Source organism: Dermacentor silvarum, chromosome 1, assembly GCF_013339745.2.
Source record: "Dermacentor silvarum isolate Dsil-2018 chromosome 1, BIME_Dsil_1.4, whole genome shotgun sequence".
NCBI lineage: Eukaryota > Metazoa > Arthropoda > Arachnida > Ixodida > Ixodidae > Dermacentor > Dermacentor silvarum.
In genome coordinates, this window is record NC_051154.1 from 237596054 (window position 1) to 237618980 (window position 22927).

General features: G+C 47.5%; 1 protein-coding gene across 3 annotated transcripts in view; it reads right to left on the reverse strand.

Annotated features, from left to right (window-relative positions):
* LOC119436960 (ribosome biogenesis protein BMS1 homolog) overlaps positions 1-22927 on the reverse strand; it is a 134196-nt gene that overhangs the window by 53881 nt on the left and 57388 nt on the right. For all 3 annotated transcript variants that reach the window (XM_049660136.1, XM_037704006.2, XM_049660135.1), the window contains exons 12-14: positions 21102-21183; positions 8029-8118; positions 2937-3115 (exon numbers count right to left, since the gene is read on the reverse strand). In XM_049660136.1, coding sequence (XP_049516093.1) covers positions 2937-3115; positions 8029-8118; positions 21102-21183 — 351 coding nt within the window. The remainder of the gene's footprint in view (positions 1-2936; positions 3116-8028; positions 8119-21101; positions 21184-22927) is intronic.

The following is a 22927-nucleotide window of genomic DNA, read 5'->3' on the forward strand; positions in this document are numbered from 1 at the left end:
TGCTTCCATCAAAGACTCTCGCCTTCAAAGGTGAAGCCTGTACAGGAGGACAACGCAGTAAGGATCGAATTACTGTACTGGTGGGCGCAAACATGGCAGGGGATGAGAAATTAAAGCTGTTGGTAGTGGGAAAGTCGAAGCACCCACGTTGTTTCAAGGGTGTTCGAGACCTTCCCGTTATGTACCATGCTAACGGAAGAGCATGCATGACTATGGCAACTTTCGTGGCAATTTTCGAAAACTGGCTACGGGAGGAAGATGCAAGATTTTCCAAGCAAGGCAGGAAGGTTTGAAGTCGATCACAACAACAGTCAAGCAACAGCTGTGATCCAGCCAATGAATCAAGGCGTAATTCAGAACATAAAAGTTCTTTACCGTCGCCAGCTGCTTCACCGAATGCTACTTTGCACAGACAATGGAAAGAGCTACAAAACAGATTTGTTGTCGGCAATCCACATCCTGGCCCATGCCTGGGAACAAGTGCAAGAAACTACACTACGGAGGTGCTTCCACCATGCAGGCTTTGAAGCACAAGAACACATTCTTCATGAAGAGGAAATCCCTGCCGACGCCGATGCCATATTCACTCAGGTAGTGAGTGCCCTCTGCCCCTTTTACGCGGCAGGAGTATGAGGCAATTGATGATAATTTGAGCACCTGTCATGAGGAGAGCCTCGAGGAACTGATTGCTGAAGCACAAGGCAAAGATCAACCCTCCTCCAGTGATGAGTGCGATGACCTTATCCCGAGTGCAGTGGTGCCAGACAGTGCTGCTAAAAGAGCAGTCGAACTATTGCAGCGCTATTTTGAGCGTGAAGGGTGTCCAGAATTTCTAGCAAGCCTGTCAAGCATGGGCACTTCGTGAAAAAGCAGCGGAAGCATGCCAAGCAAACCACAATTGATTGCTTTTTCCCTGTCCATGTAGACAAGGAGGGGTTAGCACTACTTAAATAAAGTTGTGCTTCATGAAACGTGTACTTTGCTTAAATGAAACTTCTGATAAATGGAACACTTTTATGGATCCCCTCCAAGTTCCGTTTAAGAGGAGTGCACTGTAGTTAATAGGCGAATGTTTACAAGTTCATACAGACGATAAAACTATTATCCTTACTTTATAGAGCTGTCTACAAATTTGTTATCGCAATCGATGCTTCGGCTTTTGGGCGAAACTGCAACTTTTTTTCAAACGTAAGAATTAAATAAAATTGTGTGCAGTTCACCACTATTTGCTAGGTGAACTTGTCTGTGGCGCAAAATGCATTTTGTGAAAAGGGGACAGAAGAGAAGAGACAAAAAATTAAATTATGGGGTTTTACGTGCCAAAACCAGTTCTGATTATGAGGCACACCGTAGTGGGGGACTCCGGAAATTTGGACCACCTGGGGTTCTTTAACGTGCACCTAAATCTAAGTACACGGGTGTTTTCGCATTTCGCCCCCATCGAAATGCGGCCGCCGTGGCCGGGATTCGATCCCGCGACCTCGTGCTCAGCAGCCCAACACCATAGCCACTGAGCAACCACGGCGGGTGAAGAGAAGAGACAGTGAAGCGCCAAGAGACACTGGCGCTTCACTGTCTCTTCTCTTCTGTCCCCTTTTCACAAAATGCATTTCGCGCCACAGACAAGTTCACCTAGCAAATATCAGCACCAACATGCCCAAGAAGAAGTTCTTTTGGAGTTCACCACTAGTTTCATTTTTCAATTTTTCCTGTTTCTTGGCTCTTATTTTTTAGTTTTTACGGTCCCGTGAGAAACGTATCAGCGGGGTTCTACTGTACTATACCCGCATGAGTGAAAATTTAGCGCACGTTTGCTCCACCTTTAGGTTCATTGGGGTGTAACTGACGTTTTAAAATATTTCAAAATTATTTGCATTTATGAATAGCAATTATTCAATTCGAAGACCCAATCAAATAAGACACTATTGGATTTTATCAGCGGGGTTCTACTGTACTATACCCGCATGAGTGAAAATTTAGCGCACGTTTGCTCCACTTTTAGGTTCATTGGGGTGTAACTGACGTTTTAAAATATTTCAAAATTATTTGCATTTATGAATAGCAATTATTCAATTCGAAGACCCAATCAAATAAGACACTATTGGATTTATTGTTCGAAAGTTTTGAATATTTGCACACCCCTAGAAATTTCTATCACTAATATCCCTGTCAAGCGGGCAAGTTAAGTGCACTTAGGGGGAGTGCACTTCAGGACCTTGAGTGACACTTTAGGCTACGCGGTTCTAAACGGGAAAACAGAGCGCACTCGCAGTAGAAAAAAAAAAATGGTAACAAACTACGAGAGCGTTTTGTGACGATGTAGATTAAAAAGAAAAGTACTTCTAAAGAGCGATTGTCTTACGTTGTATTATTAATTAAAACAAACTTAATCTAGGTTTTTTCCACAAAAAACTAAAAGATTTTTTATTATAAGAATGTGGCAAGTCAATGCCGGCCAAGAAAAATGCCTAGCCAATCCAGAACGACATAGCGGCGTGCGACGAGGCAGCATTTGATCCTGCTCGCACAGAATATGAACGCGTTTTAGACTATTATTTGTGTGCAAGAGCTGTTCAACCACTAAAATGAACTTCTGTGTCCTTTTTTTTTATGCATTACATTTTGTACCATTGAAACCGCTGGCGACGAGGCTACGCACTCGGCCCGCAAAGTGCGTTCCGTGAACGCACTTCGACCGGAGTACACTCTGCAGCGAGTGGCACTCCACTTGCGACGTTTAAATATGGCAAAGTGCACTTAAACCGAGTGACACTCCCCGTAAGTGAACTTAACTTGCCCGCTTGACAGGGGTACAAGAATCTACTATAATTATGCTACACAGCAACTATAAAGTGATTACTATAAGGCAAAAGAAGTTCCACTAAACCAAAACTAGTAGCCAAGGGCAAAACTTAGGGCAGTCCAACTCAACATACCTGTGTCTGTTCACTGAGCTCTTTCTTGAGCTCATCAAAATGGGTCTTTTCATCTTCATGGTCATATTCGCTGTCAAAAGCTTCTTTTAGTTTTCGCTTGCGTTCCTGCCGCTTTGCCTCTAAATGTGCGTCCCGCTCCTCCCGGCTCAGCTTCTTACTTCTGCCACTAGACTCCTCTCCTGCAGAGTAAATTATGAAAAAAAGAAAAGACAATTCGTTTTCATTGCCCACTCTGCTGCAAAGGGCAAACATTTAACACAACATCAGCACTGTAGCTTATAGCCCTGTCACACGGGCACCCGTAAACTCCTTTTAACTCCGTCGTCTTTACGTCAAGGGAGTTGCGCTCCGTGTCACACGGTCTCCCTTGCGCCAAGGAAGTTAAATGGAGATTTGGTGAAGGGAGTTCGGCAATGACCATTACGGCTGGATAGAGTACTCTCGTTCCCAGATAGCCACAGCTGCAAAGAAAACTACGCTAACAAAATGGTCGTAACTGGCTAACTTACAAATTTTTGCATGATTACTTTTTTTTTTGATTGGGTTATACGAGACGTAATGGGAGCTTTTCATTTGTTTTTAAGGATATCAGCACCAGTACTCTCTACACAACGCTACCCAGGCACGAAAACAAGACTGCAGTGTGGCCAGCATCACTTTCAACTTCACTATGCTAGGAAAACAAAAGTCCTACGGTAACATAACGCAAAACATTTTTGCTGTATTTTTATTAGATTACATACTGCGAAAAAAAAAAAAAATCTACCCATAGATTACATTAATGGCGACTGTATACAGTTAAACCTGCTTATAACGAACCTCCATATAACGAATTCCTGGATATAACGAAGTTTTCGATTCCCTGCCGTTACTCCATAGAAGCACATGTATTTGAGACCTCTAAGTAACGAAGTGGCAGCGGGAGGCCCCCCTCGATATAACGAATTTTCCCCTCCGACCACCTAGAGATTTCGCCCCAAATTTTGTCATTTTTGCGCGAGCAGCAACCGGAAGCACCTTCTCCGCTGCGATGGGATGCGAAGCGAGCGCACGTGTGCGAGGCAGCCCTGCATCGCTCGCCCCGGCGATCTTGCCGCCGCGGGCGTGACCTTTCCCCCTCTCTTCATTCATATCTGATCCTGCCGCTTGCTGCAGCTGGCCAAGCCCGCCAAGCCGGCACTCTCTCCTTTTCCAGCTGATGTTGCCGACGCGCTGGTACACGTTGTGACACATCACACTCGATGAGCACGGACACGTGCTGTCAGACGCTGGTGGCGTGTGGAAGCGCCGCTGGAGAAGCGAGCGAAGTGACCTTCGTGCTGCTTCAACGCAAACTGAGCGCCGAGAACACACAGCACGCAGAAAGCTACGAGCTGCCGACGCACCTACACTGCTAGACTCTGCCCCAACGCAGATCGCTTTCAAGATACGGCCTGCGCGACCGGGCGCCGCCCCGCTATCCCTCCCCCCTCGCTCCATCCCTGCTTTTCTTGCGCGCGCGAGATTTAGGTGCGGTCGTCGGCTCCGCTCGCACGTTTTCACTCGCACATACAGCATACGGCACGCGGCGACTGCGTTATCGCCCTTGGGCTTTAGGGTACGGCCACGCTAGCGGCAAAACACGCAGCAAAAACGCGCGTCAGAAACGCGCCAACGCGTAATGCCGCGTGCGGCAAAAGCGGCAGGAATCCGGGGGTCTTGCTGCGTGCCGCGCGAAATGGGTTCTGCGGCAAATGCCGCGTGCCGCGAGATGAACCAATCAAGAGCAACGAGGGTGACGTCACGGAGCCATCACAACCGGAACGCCGCCGGTCCGCGCCGGCTTTTCAATCGACGATCGTCGTCTCTCGCATGAAACAACGAGCGCTCGCGGTGTTGCTCGCCCGTTCGGAGAGTTCGGGAGATCTTATCGCGCTGCCGCGCGGCGAGACGCGCGTGCCACGGTGGCCTCGCGGCAAGGCGCTGACGCGCAGCAACTTGCCGCTCACTGCATGACGCGCGCGTTTTTTGCCGCTAGAGTGGCCGTACCCTTATATACGGAATATCTATGAGCCAAAACCAATTTTAGGGCCACAAAGCGTCATGGACACCATCTTTATATAGCAAATACGGATCTCAAGGGCCATACTTTTGCTGGCGGAAACCGAAAATACGTCATAGTCTATGACGTCATAAATACGTCATAGGAAACCGAAAATACGATGGCCAAGCCATCGTCAAGCCACCAAGCCAAGCGACATGAAAAGTCAAAATGGCCGCTCGGGCCGGCGCGGGGTGGCAGTTCGCAATGTATGATGCGGGAACGGTCCCACAGTTGCGACACAACAGCGGGGTTACCAATGCATTGAGTTCTAAGGGAGCTGTGCCGGGACCGGTCGAATACGACGTAACAGCCGGGAAAACGCAGCCCCCGGGAACGTAACAACGAGGTTCTACTGTAACACTATACGACGCTACGACGCCATCATGACGCTCGCTCTTCGTTTCCGATGCCTCGCGCTTGTGCGAAACGACACACGTCCACGCATCCGGTACCTGGTGTGACATTCCGAGGATGAGTGCTTCGACGAAACAGAAAACGGGTGCACGTTACAATTGAGGGCACGTTAGAATAGAGTAAATACGGTAAACATTTATTTTTCGAATTTTCGTGCCGAACCTGCATATAACGAAGTCCTCTTTATAACGAAGTTTTTCGGGAATTTGTCAATTTCGTTATATCCAGGTTTAACTGTATGTGAACAGCTGCACGCAGAAGTAAGCGCACCAGTGCCGTTTTTTCCCATGCGGTTCGTAGAAAGCTCGAATTGTGCGTTGTAGCATGGCTGCAACTCCGTTGCTGTAAACTTCCATTAGGGAGTTTCATGCTCAACGGAGTTCGCGGGTGCCCATGTGATAGGGGTATTAGTTAAATTTATTACAGTAAAAGCTCGTTAATTCAGTCCCCTGTTACAGTATAGACAACTTATAACGTAACCGCTTATAGTGCAGGACCGGTATAATACGGTCTTTTCAGAGTCCCGTTAATTTTCCCATAGCATTCTACGTATGCGCGTATCGCTTATAGTGAAGTTGCAGGGGACGAAATACCGGTTACAGTGTGGCTGCCTGGGAGAAACGGGGATAGGAATTATTTGTGCACCATATCACGATGCACGAACAGTGCGAGTCGTGAAATATCGTGGCGCACAAGCGCATAGCGAGCGAGGGCCACTTAACTGCCCATGCTGGCCAACGCTCGCTTCTCGATAGCGGCAGTAAACAAAACATCAGGGAGCGGGCGGCGCCGGCATGGCGGGCGCACGCGGGGACCATGGAAGGTGAGGGAGGAGGGCGGCAGGGAAGCGGATGCGGCCTCGGCAACTCCGTCGCCTCGTAGGCTCCTCTCGCCCTCCCTCTCAACTCCCTCGTAGCTCCCTCACCTTCGACTATCCCCGTGCGCGCGCGCCGGCCGCCGGCTCCAGCTCCCTGAAGTTTCGTTTTGTGCCGTTATCGGGAAGCGGGCGTTTGCCAACGTGGGTAGTTTCGTTGGCCGGACTGGGACAGTGCCGCTGCTTCCCTCTGCGCCGCAGCCGCAGCCTGCAAGGTCAACACATGACTAGAAAGTCGAGGAAGCATAAAGGAGAAGGGTTCACTGCCATTTTCTACGCGTGGCTACGGTACCGTGGCTGAGACGTCAGCACGTACACGCATGTTCCGGCACAACACAGAATCGGCGACCTTGCCATTTGAGAGAGGGTGAAATCTCTGCCGCATTTTTTTTCCTTTCTTTTTTTTTTTAATGCTTGCACGCGACATTAAGGGGTCTCTTCTAAGCTTTTACTTTATAGCAGTGCCGGAGCAATGCCAGTCGGAGGCACCGCCGCGTGATTTGTCGCGCTGCCGAGAGCATTGTTGGTGCGTGGTATGTTCGAATTAACCGTCGCAAAAAATTTCGCGTTCGAATTACCAGGCGTTTTTGCCCATTGGAATACACATAACTTTGACGGGACCACAGCGTCAGTTCGAATAAACCGGAAGTTCAAATTAAGCTTGTTCGAATTAACGAGATTCGACTGTAAATTGAATGCGAAAGTTCTAGCCGCATTCTTCGACTGTGGCATACGCGTGGCGGCTCGGTGCACATGTTTTGCATATGTGCTGGCCTTGAAAATTGTTGCTTTGGTTATAGTGCGGTACCGCTTATAGTGCGGATATTCGCGACTCCGGGGACTTATGTTATAAGCGGTCTACACTGTATTTCGGATAATTCGACGTCCCTGCTCCCTTCCTTCAAAATCTAAATCGCGATGGCTAAATCGCGATGGACGGACGATCTGTTAGCGACCAGCTCACAGGTAAAAAAAGTAAACGGGATGTGCACACGATACTGAAAAACGTGTCTCCGATAACGCGCGCCGTGGCCATGCTGCGAGAGCCAGTCAGCCACGAGATTGCACGAGAATTGCAGCTTCCGCACTGCTTTTGTGAAAAACAGAAACAAGATTGGCTCATTCATTCAGCAAATAAAAGCATGTTCACGTAATAAGCATTTGTTTATTGTTTTTCTGATACCTTCAATAATTTGACATTCAGATAATTCGGACATTTTCTTTACTCCCTTGAGATCTGAATTAACGATGTTTTATTGTACATGTATGCCACATTCCATAGCAATTTAAATTTTCTGACGCCACTTTTACTGCACAATATCACCCACGCATCTTTCTTCCTAACAAGCTGCAACAGCGTTAAATAAGTGAAGCTTTCTGGCAAAAGAAGCATATTATCTTCTAGCCATTTGTTTGGTAGTATTTCTTTTTCTATATTAGTAAAATATGGAATAACCTTTCACCATTGGTCATAGGTGGCCAAACAGTTCACCACCAGATTTACTGAACTGATGCTTGATGGCAATGCTGAATAGGCTAAACAAAACAACACCGATATTAATTGCAAGTAAGTTCACACAAATATTCAGCAATGATAATACTTAAATTACCAGTATACAAGATGGAACCAAAGAAAAGCAGTTCATTATAGCACTGTACAAGTATGCTGAACAAGATGAGCAAACTCTAAGCCAAACAGATTGTGTTTATCTAAATCTCACCACTCTGCTCCATGCCTGCAGCCTCGTCTTCTTGTTCCTGGCCTTCTTTTTCCTTTGCTTCAAGATCTTCAAAATCACCATAAAGTTCCTCTGCAGAAGTAAAAGCCATAAATAAGTTTTCAATGACACATCAATACACAGTATTCCTAAATTTAGGTGATCAAAACTAACCTTAGTGATAAATGCAGTCTAGTAATATGAGGACAATAATGAATGTTGAGTGGTAAATTGATTGGGTTTAATGTACCAAAGCAACTCACAAGCTGTAATAGAGACCATAATGGGAGGGCTCTAGATCAATTTTGACAATTAACATGTAAGAATCGCCTAATTGGTTATTCATTTTCAGGAAAAAACAGCTTCAATTTGCCCTTGCCCTTCGCGCTGTTCGTGGTTGAAAATAATTTTAAACACCTACACTAAAGACCAACACTAAATTAGTTCGGCAGGTAAAGTATTTCTTCATAACACCATTTTCCCTCATTCGCTTGAAAACAGGTGCTTGAGAAAACGAAGACCAAACTTTCCTTCCTTGAATTTCATGGTGGAACCTCAGTGCCAGTGCGTCAGTGTGACATACAGGTTCCAAAGTACAGTAGAAAGCCGCTGATACATTTTTCACAGGACCGTAAAAGCAAAACGTAAGAGCCGGGAGATGCAACAGCCGATAAACAGGAAAAATTGAGAAATGAGAGCAGTGGTAAACTGCGCCTAATTTTAATTCTTACGTCTCGCGTTTTGCAGCAGTTTTGCTCAGAAGCCGAAGCATCAATTGCGAAAGTAAATTAGTAGACAGTTATATAAAGTAAGGATAGCAGTTTTATCGTCCGTATAAACTTGTAAACATTCACTTATTAACTACCTTATTTACACGATTGTAGGTCGACCCATTTTTAAAATTTTGACAATCCAATGTTGGGGAGTCGACTTAGAATCGAAACCGAACCGTGTACCGCTAGTAGCGGCAAAAGAAACGAGAAATCAGGGGCGCTACGGCGTGGTTACAACTTTGCACCTACATTTCCATGATTACGGTAGAAGTGTAGCGTATTAATTTACCGTATTGCGTACATTTTGATCGCGCGCACCACGAGCGCACGGCTCTTGTGGGAGCATCGATCATGGAAGAGCCGCCGTTTGGGGGGTATTGGTAGATGGCGGAAGAGCCGCCGTTAGGGGGGTATGGTAGTTGGCGGATGAGCCATCGTTTGGGGGGTATTAGTAGTTGGCGGAACAGCTTTTCTTTGAGATACGATTGTTTTCGACGGCCGCGCGCGTCTGTCACTTCTGCTGTTGTGCTGAATCATTGCGCCTGTCATGAGTGCCAAGAACTTTCGGCGCTCGTTCACAGCAGCGTTCAAACGTGCTGCTATCCTCCATGCCAAGGAAACTAACAACTCCGCAGCGGGATGCAAGTTTGGAGTGAGTGAACATGTGGTGCGGCAGTGGCGGCTTCAGTGCGAGGAAATTTGGCCTCCCTGGCAACACTGTGTGCGGGTGGGTCCTCTCTGCGTGGGCTGCTGTACCGTGCGATGTCGTGGTGCAGTCGTTCGCGAAGTGTGGACTCGCACTTGAGGATGACGTGCTGTGGGACCGCAGCAGTTATGACGGCAGCAGTGCCAGTGAGGTCGACTCTAGTGATGATGAGTAGTCTTAGCAACCCCATCAATAAATTTCCCGTGTGTGAATGCACTCGCGTGGTTTTTCTCCCCCCCCCCCTTTTTTTTTGACACATGCAATTTTGGGGGTGTCGACCTACATTCGAGTCGACTTACAATCGTGTAAATACGGTATATAACGATATATTATTCACCGCATATCGGATATAACGATCGAAATATTGCTTTAGGTGGCGTTTTTCATGCACAATAATAGGGAAACTTGCTTTCCTAAGTTACCCTTAATCGAGATGGGGCGAAAAGTTTGCCTATGAGAGTTCCTATCTGCCGCCATTACCGCGCACTGCCCGCGTGCTGATTTCGAAAGCCACGGAGAGTATCGCAAGTTGGCACCAGCTGCTTCACGTCGCCAGCGATCCTGCGAGCGTCCAAAGAAGAGAAGAAAAAGAAATAGAAACAAACATTTTTAAATATAAAAAAGAAAAAGAAAATGAGAAAGTGATAAGCGCTCTCTTTACAATCTCCCTCTCTCAGCGAGTGTGGAAATGCGCCGTGGAAGCAGCGGGAGGGGCGGCGACAAAGCGCAAAGCTGTATCGTTTCAGACGGAGCTGTTAATTTTGCAAGATTCGATGAAGTACGAGCTCGCGCAGTCAACGATATAGACGATTATGAAAACCGGAAGCGCCACGATCATGAAGGCTAGAAGCAGTGGCCATGTCAATCAACGGTGAAGGCGGACTTTGTGCGCCAGAACGAAACCCCCATGGGTGAAATCAACACGGTGGAAGTTGCTGGCATTACCGAACTCAGTGGTGCAACAGCCAAAATAGGATCTGGAGCAATTTTTAGAGCACGAAAATCTTGCTTTTGGAGCAGGAAAATCCAAATTTGGAGGAGGTTACGGAAAAGAAAAACTCCATTTTGGAGCACTAAATCCCAAATTTTAAGCAGTTTCAAAAAGAACGCTTACTTATAAAATTTACCTCGCATAATAAACGCACCCCCCAACTTTGCATTCGATTTCTGGGGAAAAACAGGTGCGTTCATTACGTGAGTATATACAGTAATACACATTGGCAGCGTAGTTGAGTGCAGGGGCGCGGTCGGAGATCGTTGTTCGGAGTGCGTGTTCAGTTTTGCCGTGCACGGTCGACCAAGGCCGCGCCTGGCGAATAGAATGCGCATTCCCAACAATGACCTCGATCGCACCTCAGCAATGCACTGCACGCAACTTTTCCCGCCAAACATGTGGAAAGTACACATGCATTTCTTCGTGCCCTTTCGTTTTTTTTTTTTTCTGGCAATGTGTCGCGACGTTCCTGCAGGAGTCGAAACATGCAGAGACTGTTTGACAATCTTTTGGTGTTTCGGCGGTGTACAGCGAAAATCGGCACAGCTTCATCACAATGCGGTAGCTGTTGCCGCGTGGAACCGCACCCTTGCTAGTTCTGTGCATTGCATCGCCTACAAAGCTTACGCCGTCAGTGCCGGGTCGCTTGCTGTACCGTACAAGCGAGTTTCCCGTGGAGTATTTGTACCCGCTCTGCTCGTGACCGCGTGCACGGATACGGCGAGGACCTTGTTGAGTCAACGCGGCAATCGCGAACTGCTTTCGTTACTGCAAGCAACACGCACTCCATGTCTCCGCGAGATTTTACTGCCTATACAAGGCGCCACACTACAACCAGCAGCAAAAATATTCTTCGGTACCCAACACCAAACATGCCAACTCTTCTGGGCATGTGTTTGGAGCTACTGGATCGAACTGGATTGGACGGCGATGTCGAAGCTGCAGGTTGCCAAAGCGGTCTTTGTTTCCCACTAAAACTAACATAACCGAGAAATTTCGCGGCTGGTCGGGCGTTTTGGCGCAGCGTGACACAATTCCAACATATATCACGGTTTTGGCGCAGCTCAGCGCAAAAATATTGTATCAAAATTGCACAATTGACGCACCCGTTGCACCCCTGTCTAGGAACATGTCGCTACTGACGAAAAAGGCGGTGCTCCGATGGAGGAGTTTCTGCAGTGCTGCCTCGTTCTACAAAGGGTTCTCCGATGGGGCGATTGCTGTCGCGACAGACAGCGGCATTGTGCGATGGAGGCTACGACAGCAGCGGCAGTGACGAGATTGACAATGGCCCGTCTTTGACACCGACCCCAATGGTCAACCAAAGCACAGTGTCGTCAACAGAGACGCTCATTGATTTCATGCACACTAAATTATAGCTGCCAGTGTTCGCACAGCAGCTGGACGCGATGCACACCGCGGTTGTGAATCCGAAACTTCTGCGAAAGCAAGTGTAGATTTCTATTTCAGCGCGCATAACGACTGGGACGCTATTTAGAGGTATAAATAAACATTTTATTTTTCACAGCCGACTTTCTGCAACATTGATTTCTTATCGCAAGTGGCAATTTTTTTTTTTTTTTTCGGGACTAAGGCAGGTTTGGCAGCTTTCTTTCTTTTTAGCGGCAGTCCAGATATAGCGATGATCGGTTATAACGATCGGATTTTTTGTTCTTCTTGATATCGTTATAAGTGGACTGCACTGTACTGTGCTCTGCACTCTGGCCAGTACGAGTATCCCCTTGTTATGTAAATAAGTTTGCCTTTCCGATGGAAATAAACCCCCTGTTTCGTTAACCCTACCTCTCCACTTCGTATTGTTCACAAATGAAGCAACTCTCGTCAAGTCTGCTCGGACGACGACATAGGCCCGCTAAGCCTCCGTGCTGCACGTAGGCCAGCTACCCATTATGTGACGCACCAGTGGCACAGGCTAGAGACCAACCCGCAGTTGATGCCAGACTCCGAGACCACGACTCCTGAATCCTACAACACCAAGCTTTGACCTGTCTATGAAGATAGGGCACTGGCCATTTTGCTTGGAGTATGGGCAACTATGGAATGCCGACCAACTCTTGGCTGCTTTATATGAGCCCTGAATGGCAAGTGGGCCTCCCGGAATGTGGTGCAATGAAACGGAGGTGCCTTCTGCCACTTCAGAACAGCCAGTTTTTGGCAATAACAGTATACCACCAAATGCTCAACCAAAAGAGAATACCTGCTCCTCACAGCAAAAAGAGCAAAGGGATTGATCACCTGGAAGCTAACAACGATGCTTCGCAGGCCCATGTGGGAGGAAAACCCACTACTGGTAGCACAATTTCAAGACTGTGTCATGACCAGAAAGTGACTTGTTTCTTGAAGTGTTGTTCCTGTCACACAGTGACTGTTTTTACTGTTCCTGATGACTATCATGCGTCAGAAATGTAGGCAAGGCTTGGTTTATCTGTTCATGGAGAGGCACAGATCTGATGATTAACATAGATGCCAGGTGTCTGTGGTTTACAGTTTACGTTGGCATCAAGAGATGGTGCCACTACCGTACATGCATATACGCTGGTGCTTTGAAGTAATCTGAATTTTTGATTGGTGAGTGACTTTAAGGGGAGAGACTCAATTTAGACACTTTTTCTTCATTTATCCATCAATTTTAATGCAACTGTACTGGCTTGTGTAGTTTTTTTCTGCTGATTTCAAATATGTAATTACTTTTCCAGTAAGTTATTTTGTTCCTGAGATAACTGAAGTTCATCTTCCATTGTTTAAGGACACAATAGGAAAAAAAAGTGTTTAATTAAAAATTATATTTAAGCTATGGCTGAATAGACTAATGACTGAAGATTGATATAATGCAAGCACTTTTTTCATTTGGCCATTCTTAGCTATTTTACAGCACAACAAACTTTGAAAAGCACCTGCCATGCAGTTATAATTTTAACGATTAATTAATTATGAAGGCTTGTGCTCAAAAATCTGCTTGCATACTTGGATTGTGTATGCATTTAGGTTTCCATTGCAAAAAGAATTATTGTTGTACCTGCCCTAGGTGCCGAGATATGTAGGCCTCAAAATTGAAAAGAGTCATAAATTTACATTTTGAGAAAAGTGCAAAAAACAAATAGCACACAGTTTATTTAAAAAATAACAAGTAGAATGTGGATATTTTTCAATGCAGGTGCTAAAAGCCACCAGGGATATAGTCTGACTGCTGCTTAGCGTTGTAGTGCCGCTTCTTTAGTGCCTGCTGGACACGCTCGGTGCTTGCATGCTTGCGTGTAGACTCAGCCGCTCGGTGCCTGTCTTTCTCGTTCATCCGTCTGGTGCTTGGGAGGCTGGGATTCAGACTCAGCTAATCCAGGATGCCCGACGAGGTTCTCAAATTGCCACAGTTGAACTTCATCACTGCCTCGGCAACTGCAGCTTCAACTGTAAACAGTGAAGCATGGCGTTCCTTGGGTGCCAGTGCCCAGATAAGGGAATGAAGGCTTTCGTTATTGTTTTGGGTTTTACCCCGTCGACACCTTTCTAAAAGCTTTCTTTCCGACAGGCGCTCATAAATCGGTAGCAGAGCTTTAGACACACGGGGTGGCAAATTATAATGGTGCCTCGGAGCGGGTTCCCCATTTGCTGCTGCTGCATTTTGGTGGCACCAAGAATCTGGGCCTCCCGGGCATAGGCTGTGATTTGACACATTGTCATTTGAAGTTACATGGTGATATGTCGCCATTACAGCCCTTTGCATGGCCTCAACATCTCCCTTGTGAGATTTGAGGGCCCAGCCATAATACGAGCTCAACTTTGTTATGAGGTCGCCAGTAAGCCTTCCCCTTCCTCCGAGGGTTTCAGAGCCACCTCCCTTGTGCCTTGCAATCAAATTGCGTAAGGCAGTGCCCATGCGCTTCTGTACATGGTTCACACAATCCTCTTTTTGGATTTTGATGAAGCCATATACATCTGCTTCTTGCAAAGCATGGAAAGCGCGGCTGTCACCATCTGAAAGAATGGTCGTGTATCTGAGGCCATTTTTTCTCAGAGACCTGTTAAAAAGGAGAACAGCTGCTTCCACCTCCATTTCGCCAGCTTTCTTTGCAGTGTTTTTCTGGCACATGTGGCTGTCCCACCAAGTCTGACATGCCGGATCGTTTTCCTTTCGGCCCTCGTTCGCACCCGGCACAGAAGTTGCTCAACACAACCTAGTCGAGCACTAGCCCAGTGAAGAGTTCAATCACCGCGCCCACACCTATGTGAGATGAGTGCCCGCGTGTCATCCACGAGCCGTCAAATGAAACGGCAATGTTGTTGGCGTTGTGAATGTCCAGTTCTTTATAAAGTTGCCAAACTGACGTCGCGCACTCGCTGGTGACTTTTTCGGCTGCGCGAGCTGCTGCAGGAGTCAATTTTTGTTTGACATATCCCTGCCACGTTTTTTTATGGAGACCGCGATGGGAAATGTTCATAGTCGAAAAAATGTCATTCATTGCTGCTTGACAATTGCCAGTAGATTGCATCGCTCGAGCGGCGAGGATGTTCACGGAGAACGGATTCACTTTCTGATCGCCGTCCACCCGCGGAGAACTCCATCCTTCCGCGATGTCCCCACTGTTTGCACAGCTGACACACACTTTCACGGCAAGGCCATACTCTCTCTCGCGTTTGTACAAGCTGACGTTGCCGCCGCCGCAAAATTTGCATTTTAGAACGCCGAGCAGTCCACTGAATATCGGCAATGAAGAAACTCTCCTTGCCGCTCTGTTGAGTCGGAGCAGCGCTGGCCGGTGAGTCGTTGCTGTCATCAAAAAAATCAAATTTTCTTTTCGTCGCGGCAGGTTTAAGCAAGTTCCCGCAGTTTTGTATCGGCTTTTGTCTGCCTTGCCTGGAGATCTGACGGCGTCAGCATCAAAGTATCGCGGCGCACGCAGGCCGCTGTTTGTCGTAACTCCGCAGGCCGGCTGGCCAGCGAGGCCTAATTCTCTGTCAGCAGCCTCGGGCGACTCGGCGAATCACTCTTTGTCGGCGGCTGGGGTGGGTGACACGGAGCCCCGATCTTCATCCGCGCATTCCGCTGATCGACGCGGCAGTGGCTTCTTTCCTTCGTTGCAGACGCGGCTGTTATCTGTCGGAGCATCGCAGACGCCCGATAAGCTTACATCGGCGGCGGCGGCGGCTGGCGACCCATCACGTTCTTCGTCGACACTTCCCGGTGGTAGACGAGCCTTGAAGTTGTTGGCTAAAGACTTCTTCCTTTTCTTGCCAAACATATTCCACGAATGGAACTTTCGCGCTGAACCAGGCATTGCGAGAGCTTTGGTCGTAAGCGTGCAGATCAAAGTGCTGGCAAAATGGCGGCCCAACTGTCACGTTTTTTTTGCGTTGCGACGCACCAAGCAGACGACGCGGGTCACGCTCAGCCAATGAGATGGCTCCGTGACCTCACGTGCGCCCAGCAGCCAATAGCATTGCGCATGTTGCTTTTTTTTCGTTGGCTTTTTTCTAAACAACCAACGAGTGAAACGAAGTCGCGACAGCGGGAATTTCAAAACGAAGAAATGCTCTTTCAAACGAGACCAAGATGGCGTCTACGGTGTTCGCGAAACGGCAGCACTGCGCAGAAAGAAAACTGCCGTTTTGGCGTCAGATTCCGTGCGAGCTCGACTCGCACGTGCTGTTTGAAATGTTATTACGAATAAATTACCGATTTCTGGCGTGTGAAAATTGGCAGACAGATAGAAAAATGCTCGCAGAACGATAAAATGCCATGTAAAAAAATCGACTTTTTCACCATTTTCCGATCCCAAAGACCCGTCTCTCCCCCCTTAGGTACATATGTAACTCAGGGCACTAGAAGAAGGAAGCTGCCAATGTGGGGTACCTGGCTAGTAGTACTTGATGGCACGGCCCATCAATATTGGCTGCCTGACTTGCGGACTTCAATTGCCAATGGCGCACTTGAAGTGAAACTACTTCAATCCATGCGTGGAATTGTACAATGTTTTTTTTTTTTTTTTTTTTTCTTGCGGGGTTTGTTTAGAATTCAGAAAAGCACATCAACCATTTCTGAACATGCTGTAAGTTATGCCCTGAACCCCCCCCCCCCCCCCCCTAACAGTTGAACCTTAACATAACCAAACACAGATATAACGAATTTTATCAGAAAAGATGAAGTAAATATAAAACATTTCTCGCAAATAACAGCATGGAATGAACATATGCTTATAACGAATATCGGCCGTAACAAAGGTATTTTTGTGTTGGATGTGAATTTGTTATAACGAGGTTCAACTGTATTTAAAAGTTTGCACTACAATACTCAACTTACAAAAATATTGCATTGAACTGTAATAATGTACAGTGGAATCTCGATGATACAAATCTCACGGGGTCACGAAAAATATTCGTATTAGCCGAAATTCGTATCATCGAAACACAATTAAAACTAGCTAAATTATGGGGGGATGCGAGCATCAGATCACGAAAATCGCGAGAAAATTTTATTTTTGAAAACCACGCGTTTCCGTATCTGCAACGCCTAATCTACGCTGTATCAAAATGGTTTGGATGAAAACGCCCTAAAAGTGGCCGAAAATGATTTATTCGTCACTGCGCAGGGCGAGAAAACAGCTTTAAATCGCGCAAAATCACCGCAATTCCCGGAGACATATCGTATTTCCCGCTACCGAGCGCCGCCATCTTGGTATCGTTCGAAAGCTCAAAGTTTCACCATTAAGCTTCTCAATTCGTCCGTCGTCGCCATCTTGTAACAAACGCGCAAACTCAAAAGAAGCGCGGGTCTGAGATAGGTAGTCACACGGACCCTCCGATGAAAGCGGCCTCCAATTGGCTGCCGTGCTGAAAGGCGTCTTTCCATTGGTTGCTGCTGTGGCAGAGGCAAGATGGCAACCGCAGTTGTCTGCTTCGTAAACCACGCCAGCGTCTTCACTTGACACGCAGAATTCGGATTACTGAGAGCTCCCAGGTTAGTGATGAATCGTCGCTCGTTGGAGAAAAAATTTTGGACGAAGCACGCCTTCGGAATACGGAAGCGCAAGCCTCCTATGGCAAGAAAAGTACGGCGATTAGCGGAAGAAGCGGAGGAGCATCCGACTGAACGTGCCGCGCTATATCGCACCGTGGATTATGTGCCGCGCTATCTTGCACCGTGTGACTCCGGCAGCGAAACCAACAATCGCCCTGTGCCATCGGCACCGATAACGCAGTCAACGGAAGACGCGCCAACGGAGGCTCCCGCGCCTCGGCGTACGGCCGCACGAATCAGCCGAGATCGTATCTCGGTAGACATAGCTCGCTGCGACTAGGCAAAATGGCGAAAACACAAAGAACGCGGCCCGAAGCACAGCAGCCACTCCGTCCAATGGGAGGCCGCCGAAAAGGAGGAAAAGCACGAAAGCAAGAAAAGCACCACCGCTTCAAATTCTTCACTCTCAGTCGCGGCCTATTCGCTGTCCGGCGCTGCGTCCGCGCCTCCGCACCAAAAGAGAAAGGGATAAAGCGCGTGACTGCACGCTGTTCTCTTTCTCGGCCGTCGGTGGGGCAGCGTTTATTCGTATCAACCAACGCGGGTCGAAAATCGATTCGTAACAACCGTACTCTAGCACATGGGTTCTCAAAGTGGGTTCCGCGGAACCCGGGGGTTCCGCAGGCCCCTGCTCGGGGTTCCGCGAGCCACTGATAAATTTTCCGTGGTCCCGCGCTCGCCAAGTGGCGAAAACGGCGAACACGAGGTGCGCTTGATCCACAGAAGCTCAATTACCTTGCCCGAGTGTCAAAAAGCACATCACAGTGCGTAACGGCAACGCGCGAACTGCGCAATAAATCCGCAAGCAGCTTGTAGCCACCCAATCTCCGAAAACGGGCAGCCATGGGCAGCGCGCCTAAGCTTTCGCACTTGAATCTCGGAGGCTCTAACTTACCACCGTGCGCATTTCTCCCGTTTGTAGATAGGGTAGGTGCCGATAGCGTACGTGCACACTGATGTTATACTTCGGAGGAATAAAAAAAACTGATGCGCGGAGCATCACAAGTGCGCGCCGCAAAAGAGCTAAAACGGCGCTAGCGTCCAAAAACAAAGCGATGCAGTCCTCATTGGTATGGTACTCAGCGGCAATCGTATGCTATACGTGACTGACAGCAACGCCGGAACTCTTCATGCCTAATTGTGTCCTCAAAGCCTTTATTCTTGCGTTAATCGCCGCGCGTAACACCGCGTTGGCGGCTAGCCGCGTGCCTTCATAAGTGCGTAATCGCGATCTATGATCGCGTCGATAACCAGCACAGTTCCGTCCGCAGCAGCGGTTGCGGGAAATAGTTTCGTTTCGACGGTGCGCGCGTCGGCTGCGTGCCTTTCGCAGCTGCGTAGTCGCCATCCATGATCGCGTCGATAGCGACCGCGGTTTCGTGCGCACTTGTTGCAGCAAACGGTAGTTTCGTTTTGACTTGGTGAGTGCGTCGGCTATGGCGTCGGCCGCCTGCCTTCTGAACCGCAAGGTCGCCGACCATGATCTCGTCGATAACGGCCGCGGTTTTCTCCGCAGCGGTTGCGGTAAGCAGTAGTTTCGCCTTGACTCAGTGCAAAGCTGTCGAAGATGAAGAGCATCGGCTACATCGCGATGGGCGGGCAATTTGTTGGCGACCAGCTCACTAGCGAAAAAATAATCGGGATGTGCGCGCGGTAGTGAAAAGCGTGTCTCAGATGAAGACACGCGCCACGGCCGCGCTGCGAAGGATGTCGCGACGCCTTCGCCGCTGCTAGCTCAAATAAGTCATGAGATGACGAGAACTTCAGCTTCCGCACTGCTCTTCTTCTTTCTAGGGTTTTACGTGCCAAAACCAGTTCTGACTGTGAGGTACGCCGTAGTGGAGGGCTCCGGATTAATTTTGACCACCTGCGGTTCTTTAACATGCACTACAACGCAAGCACGTACACGGGCAAAAGTTTTTGCATTTCGCCTCCATCGAAATGCGGCCGCCGCGGCCGGGATTCGATCCCGTGACCTCGTGCTCAGCAACGAAACGCCTTTGCTAACTGAGCCACCGCGGCGGGTGCCGCACTGCCCTTGTGCAAAATAGAAACAAGATTTGCTAATTCATTCAGTAAATAAAAGCCTGTTGACGTAGTAAGCATTCATTTATTGTTTTCTTGATACCTTGGGTAATTCGACATTCGGTTAATTAGGACATTTTAATTCGGTTAAATGGGGAGGGGGGGGGTTCCTTGGCGCTTCATGGAGCTTAGCAGGGTTCCCTGGAACAAACATGCTGGAGAACCCCAGCTCTAGCACGTTGCAAAGTAATGGGGCTTGGCCGGGACCACAGAAAAATTCGTATCATCCGGAAATTCGTATTAGCCGTGATCGCATCATTGAGATTCCACTGTACCACTTAATTTTTTTTTTTTTTTTAGCATGACAGGAGTGTTGTGGAACATCCTGTATTAAGGGGGGACGTGGCTTTGAAAATCAACTTCCTGATTTCTTCATGGATTTTGATGAAAATTGGCACAAATGTTTAGAATGTCTCCCTGATACTTCCATAAAAGTTTCAGAGTGATAGCTTGAGAACATTTTATTGAGCAGAATTTTTCTCTCTTGAACTTTCTGGAGGGCCTGGGGAGCTTAAAAAACATGATGGAAGGCTCGTTGAGTATTGAATGCATAGCTCAATGCGTGCTGGAGGTCGTGACAGTATTACTTTTTTTTCTTCGCTACACAAACTTTTTAGATAGTCATTTTTCAAGTTACCTTCGCACCAAGCACACTTTCGGAGTGAACGAATAGCCACACCATAAATTTATAAAAAGTCAAGATAAAAATGTGAGACTGTCTCGACCTGCACTGTAGTCCAAGGAACGTGACAAAAAAAAAAAAACAGAATCAAAATAGGCTAAACGGTAACGAAGAAATTAGCTCCAGAAACCGAGCAGAAAGGCGAAAAAACCGTTTTGAGAAAACGGCTCTCAAAGTTTCACCTTCTCTTCAGTTCTCTAAAACACACCAAATTTGTAATCTTTGATGGGTTTTGTGATCTGGGGCTTCTTAGACATGTGGTCTCTGGTCTGCTGTGCCTTTGTTCTGCGTTTTTCATGTTTGTATGGCATTCTTTACTGCTGCTCTACAAAGAGCATGGTGCCTGGGTTTCAAACCAAGTGAGGTGCAGAACTATGTGGGCATAAATATACAGTAGGTCTAGTGTTGTACCTGTAGACTGCCTCATTGATAGCAGTCTCTAGTACAGTCAGTGAGGCATTGTTTTCTTTTGGTAGAATTGACCATGTTACTGAATCAAGGCTCTCAGCAGCGTTTTGGATCATCTTCCATTGACAATGGCTATGGATGTTAGGAGAGCCACTGATAGATAGGCAGCAATGCAGCTGCTAGGTGCTTTCCAGCCTGTCCTTATCTATGATGTCTCACTTCTGCAGCCAGGTGTCTGTGCCAGCCCAAGTGGCCTAGTGAACAGAGCTCATGATGAGGTTCTTTTTATGAAGGGGTGGTATGATAGGTATTGGTACGTGGTATTGGTATTGGTGCGTCCCCCCTTAAGCCTCTGCGGTGCTTAGCAAAAAGAATTCAGAAAAAAAAATGCTCACCATCCTTTTCCAACAATGCCTCGGCATCCTCTTCCTCACCCCATTTTCCAGTCACAAAACAGTCCTTGATCAGGTCCAAAATCTAGCATGAAATGCACCGAAGCAAACACATTGAGTACTTGTGATTGTTTTAAAAGACCTTCGTTGAAGGCATACACACAAAAGAATGCCTCAAGGGACAGAAAAACCTCTTCACAGTAAACAACTTGGACCCCTGACACACGGGCACTCCAATGGCCTTTGGACTGTGGGTCATCTACCAGAAAGGCGTTCACACGGGGTGAAATGTGACAAAGGATTGTGCCCTTTCTGGTAGGGGTTCCTTGCGGAAGAGGAGATATCCAAACTCCTTTATGAGCCTAAAGGGGTAGCCTCATGCACTGCTCTTCAACAATGAAAAACTCGTCGAAACACGATGGTGCCTTATTATTTTAGTGCTTGAAAAAGCGATTTTATAGTTTGCAATCACACAACCTGTCTACCAATTAATGTTCATTTCGGCTATAATTTCCAACGGTCATAGCCTTTGCCACAATATACGGCCACCACGGTTGCATCATAAATTGGCCTTTGGCAGCTTTGTCACTCTATTGACATCTTCGGGTGACGGCACTAGTGGTGTTTTCAATGCACTTGAACAGTGTCGCTTGTTCGTCTGGGTGCCACGCATGTGGTGACGCACCTTCCTCTGGGGGCGAGCACCACGCGAGTGCCTGCCATGGTGCCACCATGGAAAAACAGTGGAGCACAGTGCAATCTCGCCGTGCAGTGAGCAGGGCCACGATTTTGTAGCGATTCCTTCTCCGATGATATTCCTTTTCGCACATTTCGGGCTTTGTCAGTGGTCAGAGCGATGTCCCGCCCACGTTATCAAAGCGATCAGCCGGCCGTGAACGGTGGATGATAAGATTGGCATATAATCGAGCGCAAGGCATCGCTACAAAATCGCGGCCCAGGGCAGCTCAGTTCAGGCACCATTTTGCAACCGGCTGCCAACAACCAACAGACAGCAAAAACAACGCCATCATTGTAGCTATGCAGGAGCACCGACAAAAGCATCTGCCAAAGAGGGACAATTTTGTCACCAATGATGTGGCGTCTCACTAGGATGAGGAGGTATGAAGCTGCAGCATGAAGTTGTACGTTTGATAAAACTTGAGTTTTCATTGTTTCATTTCAGTTTCAATGGCAACATGCAAGGTGCTGACAATGCAGTTTCATTTCTCTACTCCGAGAATCCTTCGCATAGCAAGCCAAAAATAATTTTCATGGCAAGAATCATGCTTGAGTTCGTATTCGAAACATTGGCTATCAATAAAAAGCTTAAACTTGCTCATGCTGCAAATCACAGCGAGAGCAAATGACAACTGACCGCTCCAGATTGTTGTCTGCTGAACTTAGAATTCGGCGCATCTCTCACAGAAGGCGCTCGGCTCGCATCCAGTGGCTAACATGTTTGTCTTGAACAAAGCAAAACATGAAACTCGGGTAGTGTTCTAGATACGGTAATTTCCACTGCAGTGTGATGGTGTCAGCCGATGATGCTATGTCTTAAGACGCGACAGCACGATATGCATGGTTCAAGTTTTGTCAATTTTGGAAGATCTGTACAGTAAAACCTTGTTAATTCAGATCATAATAATTCAGACTCATCGCCAGCTCCCAGCAGTCGTATGCATTATTTTATGGCATCAAATTCTTGTTAATTCAGACATATTTGGCCTCATACTGGATAATTTGGACAACTGTTGGAGTACAGCCGGTGCCATGCATACTCATTAGCTACAATTCATAGATTGAAGTACGTGCCGTAAGGTAATTAATTA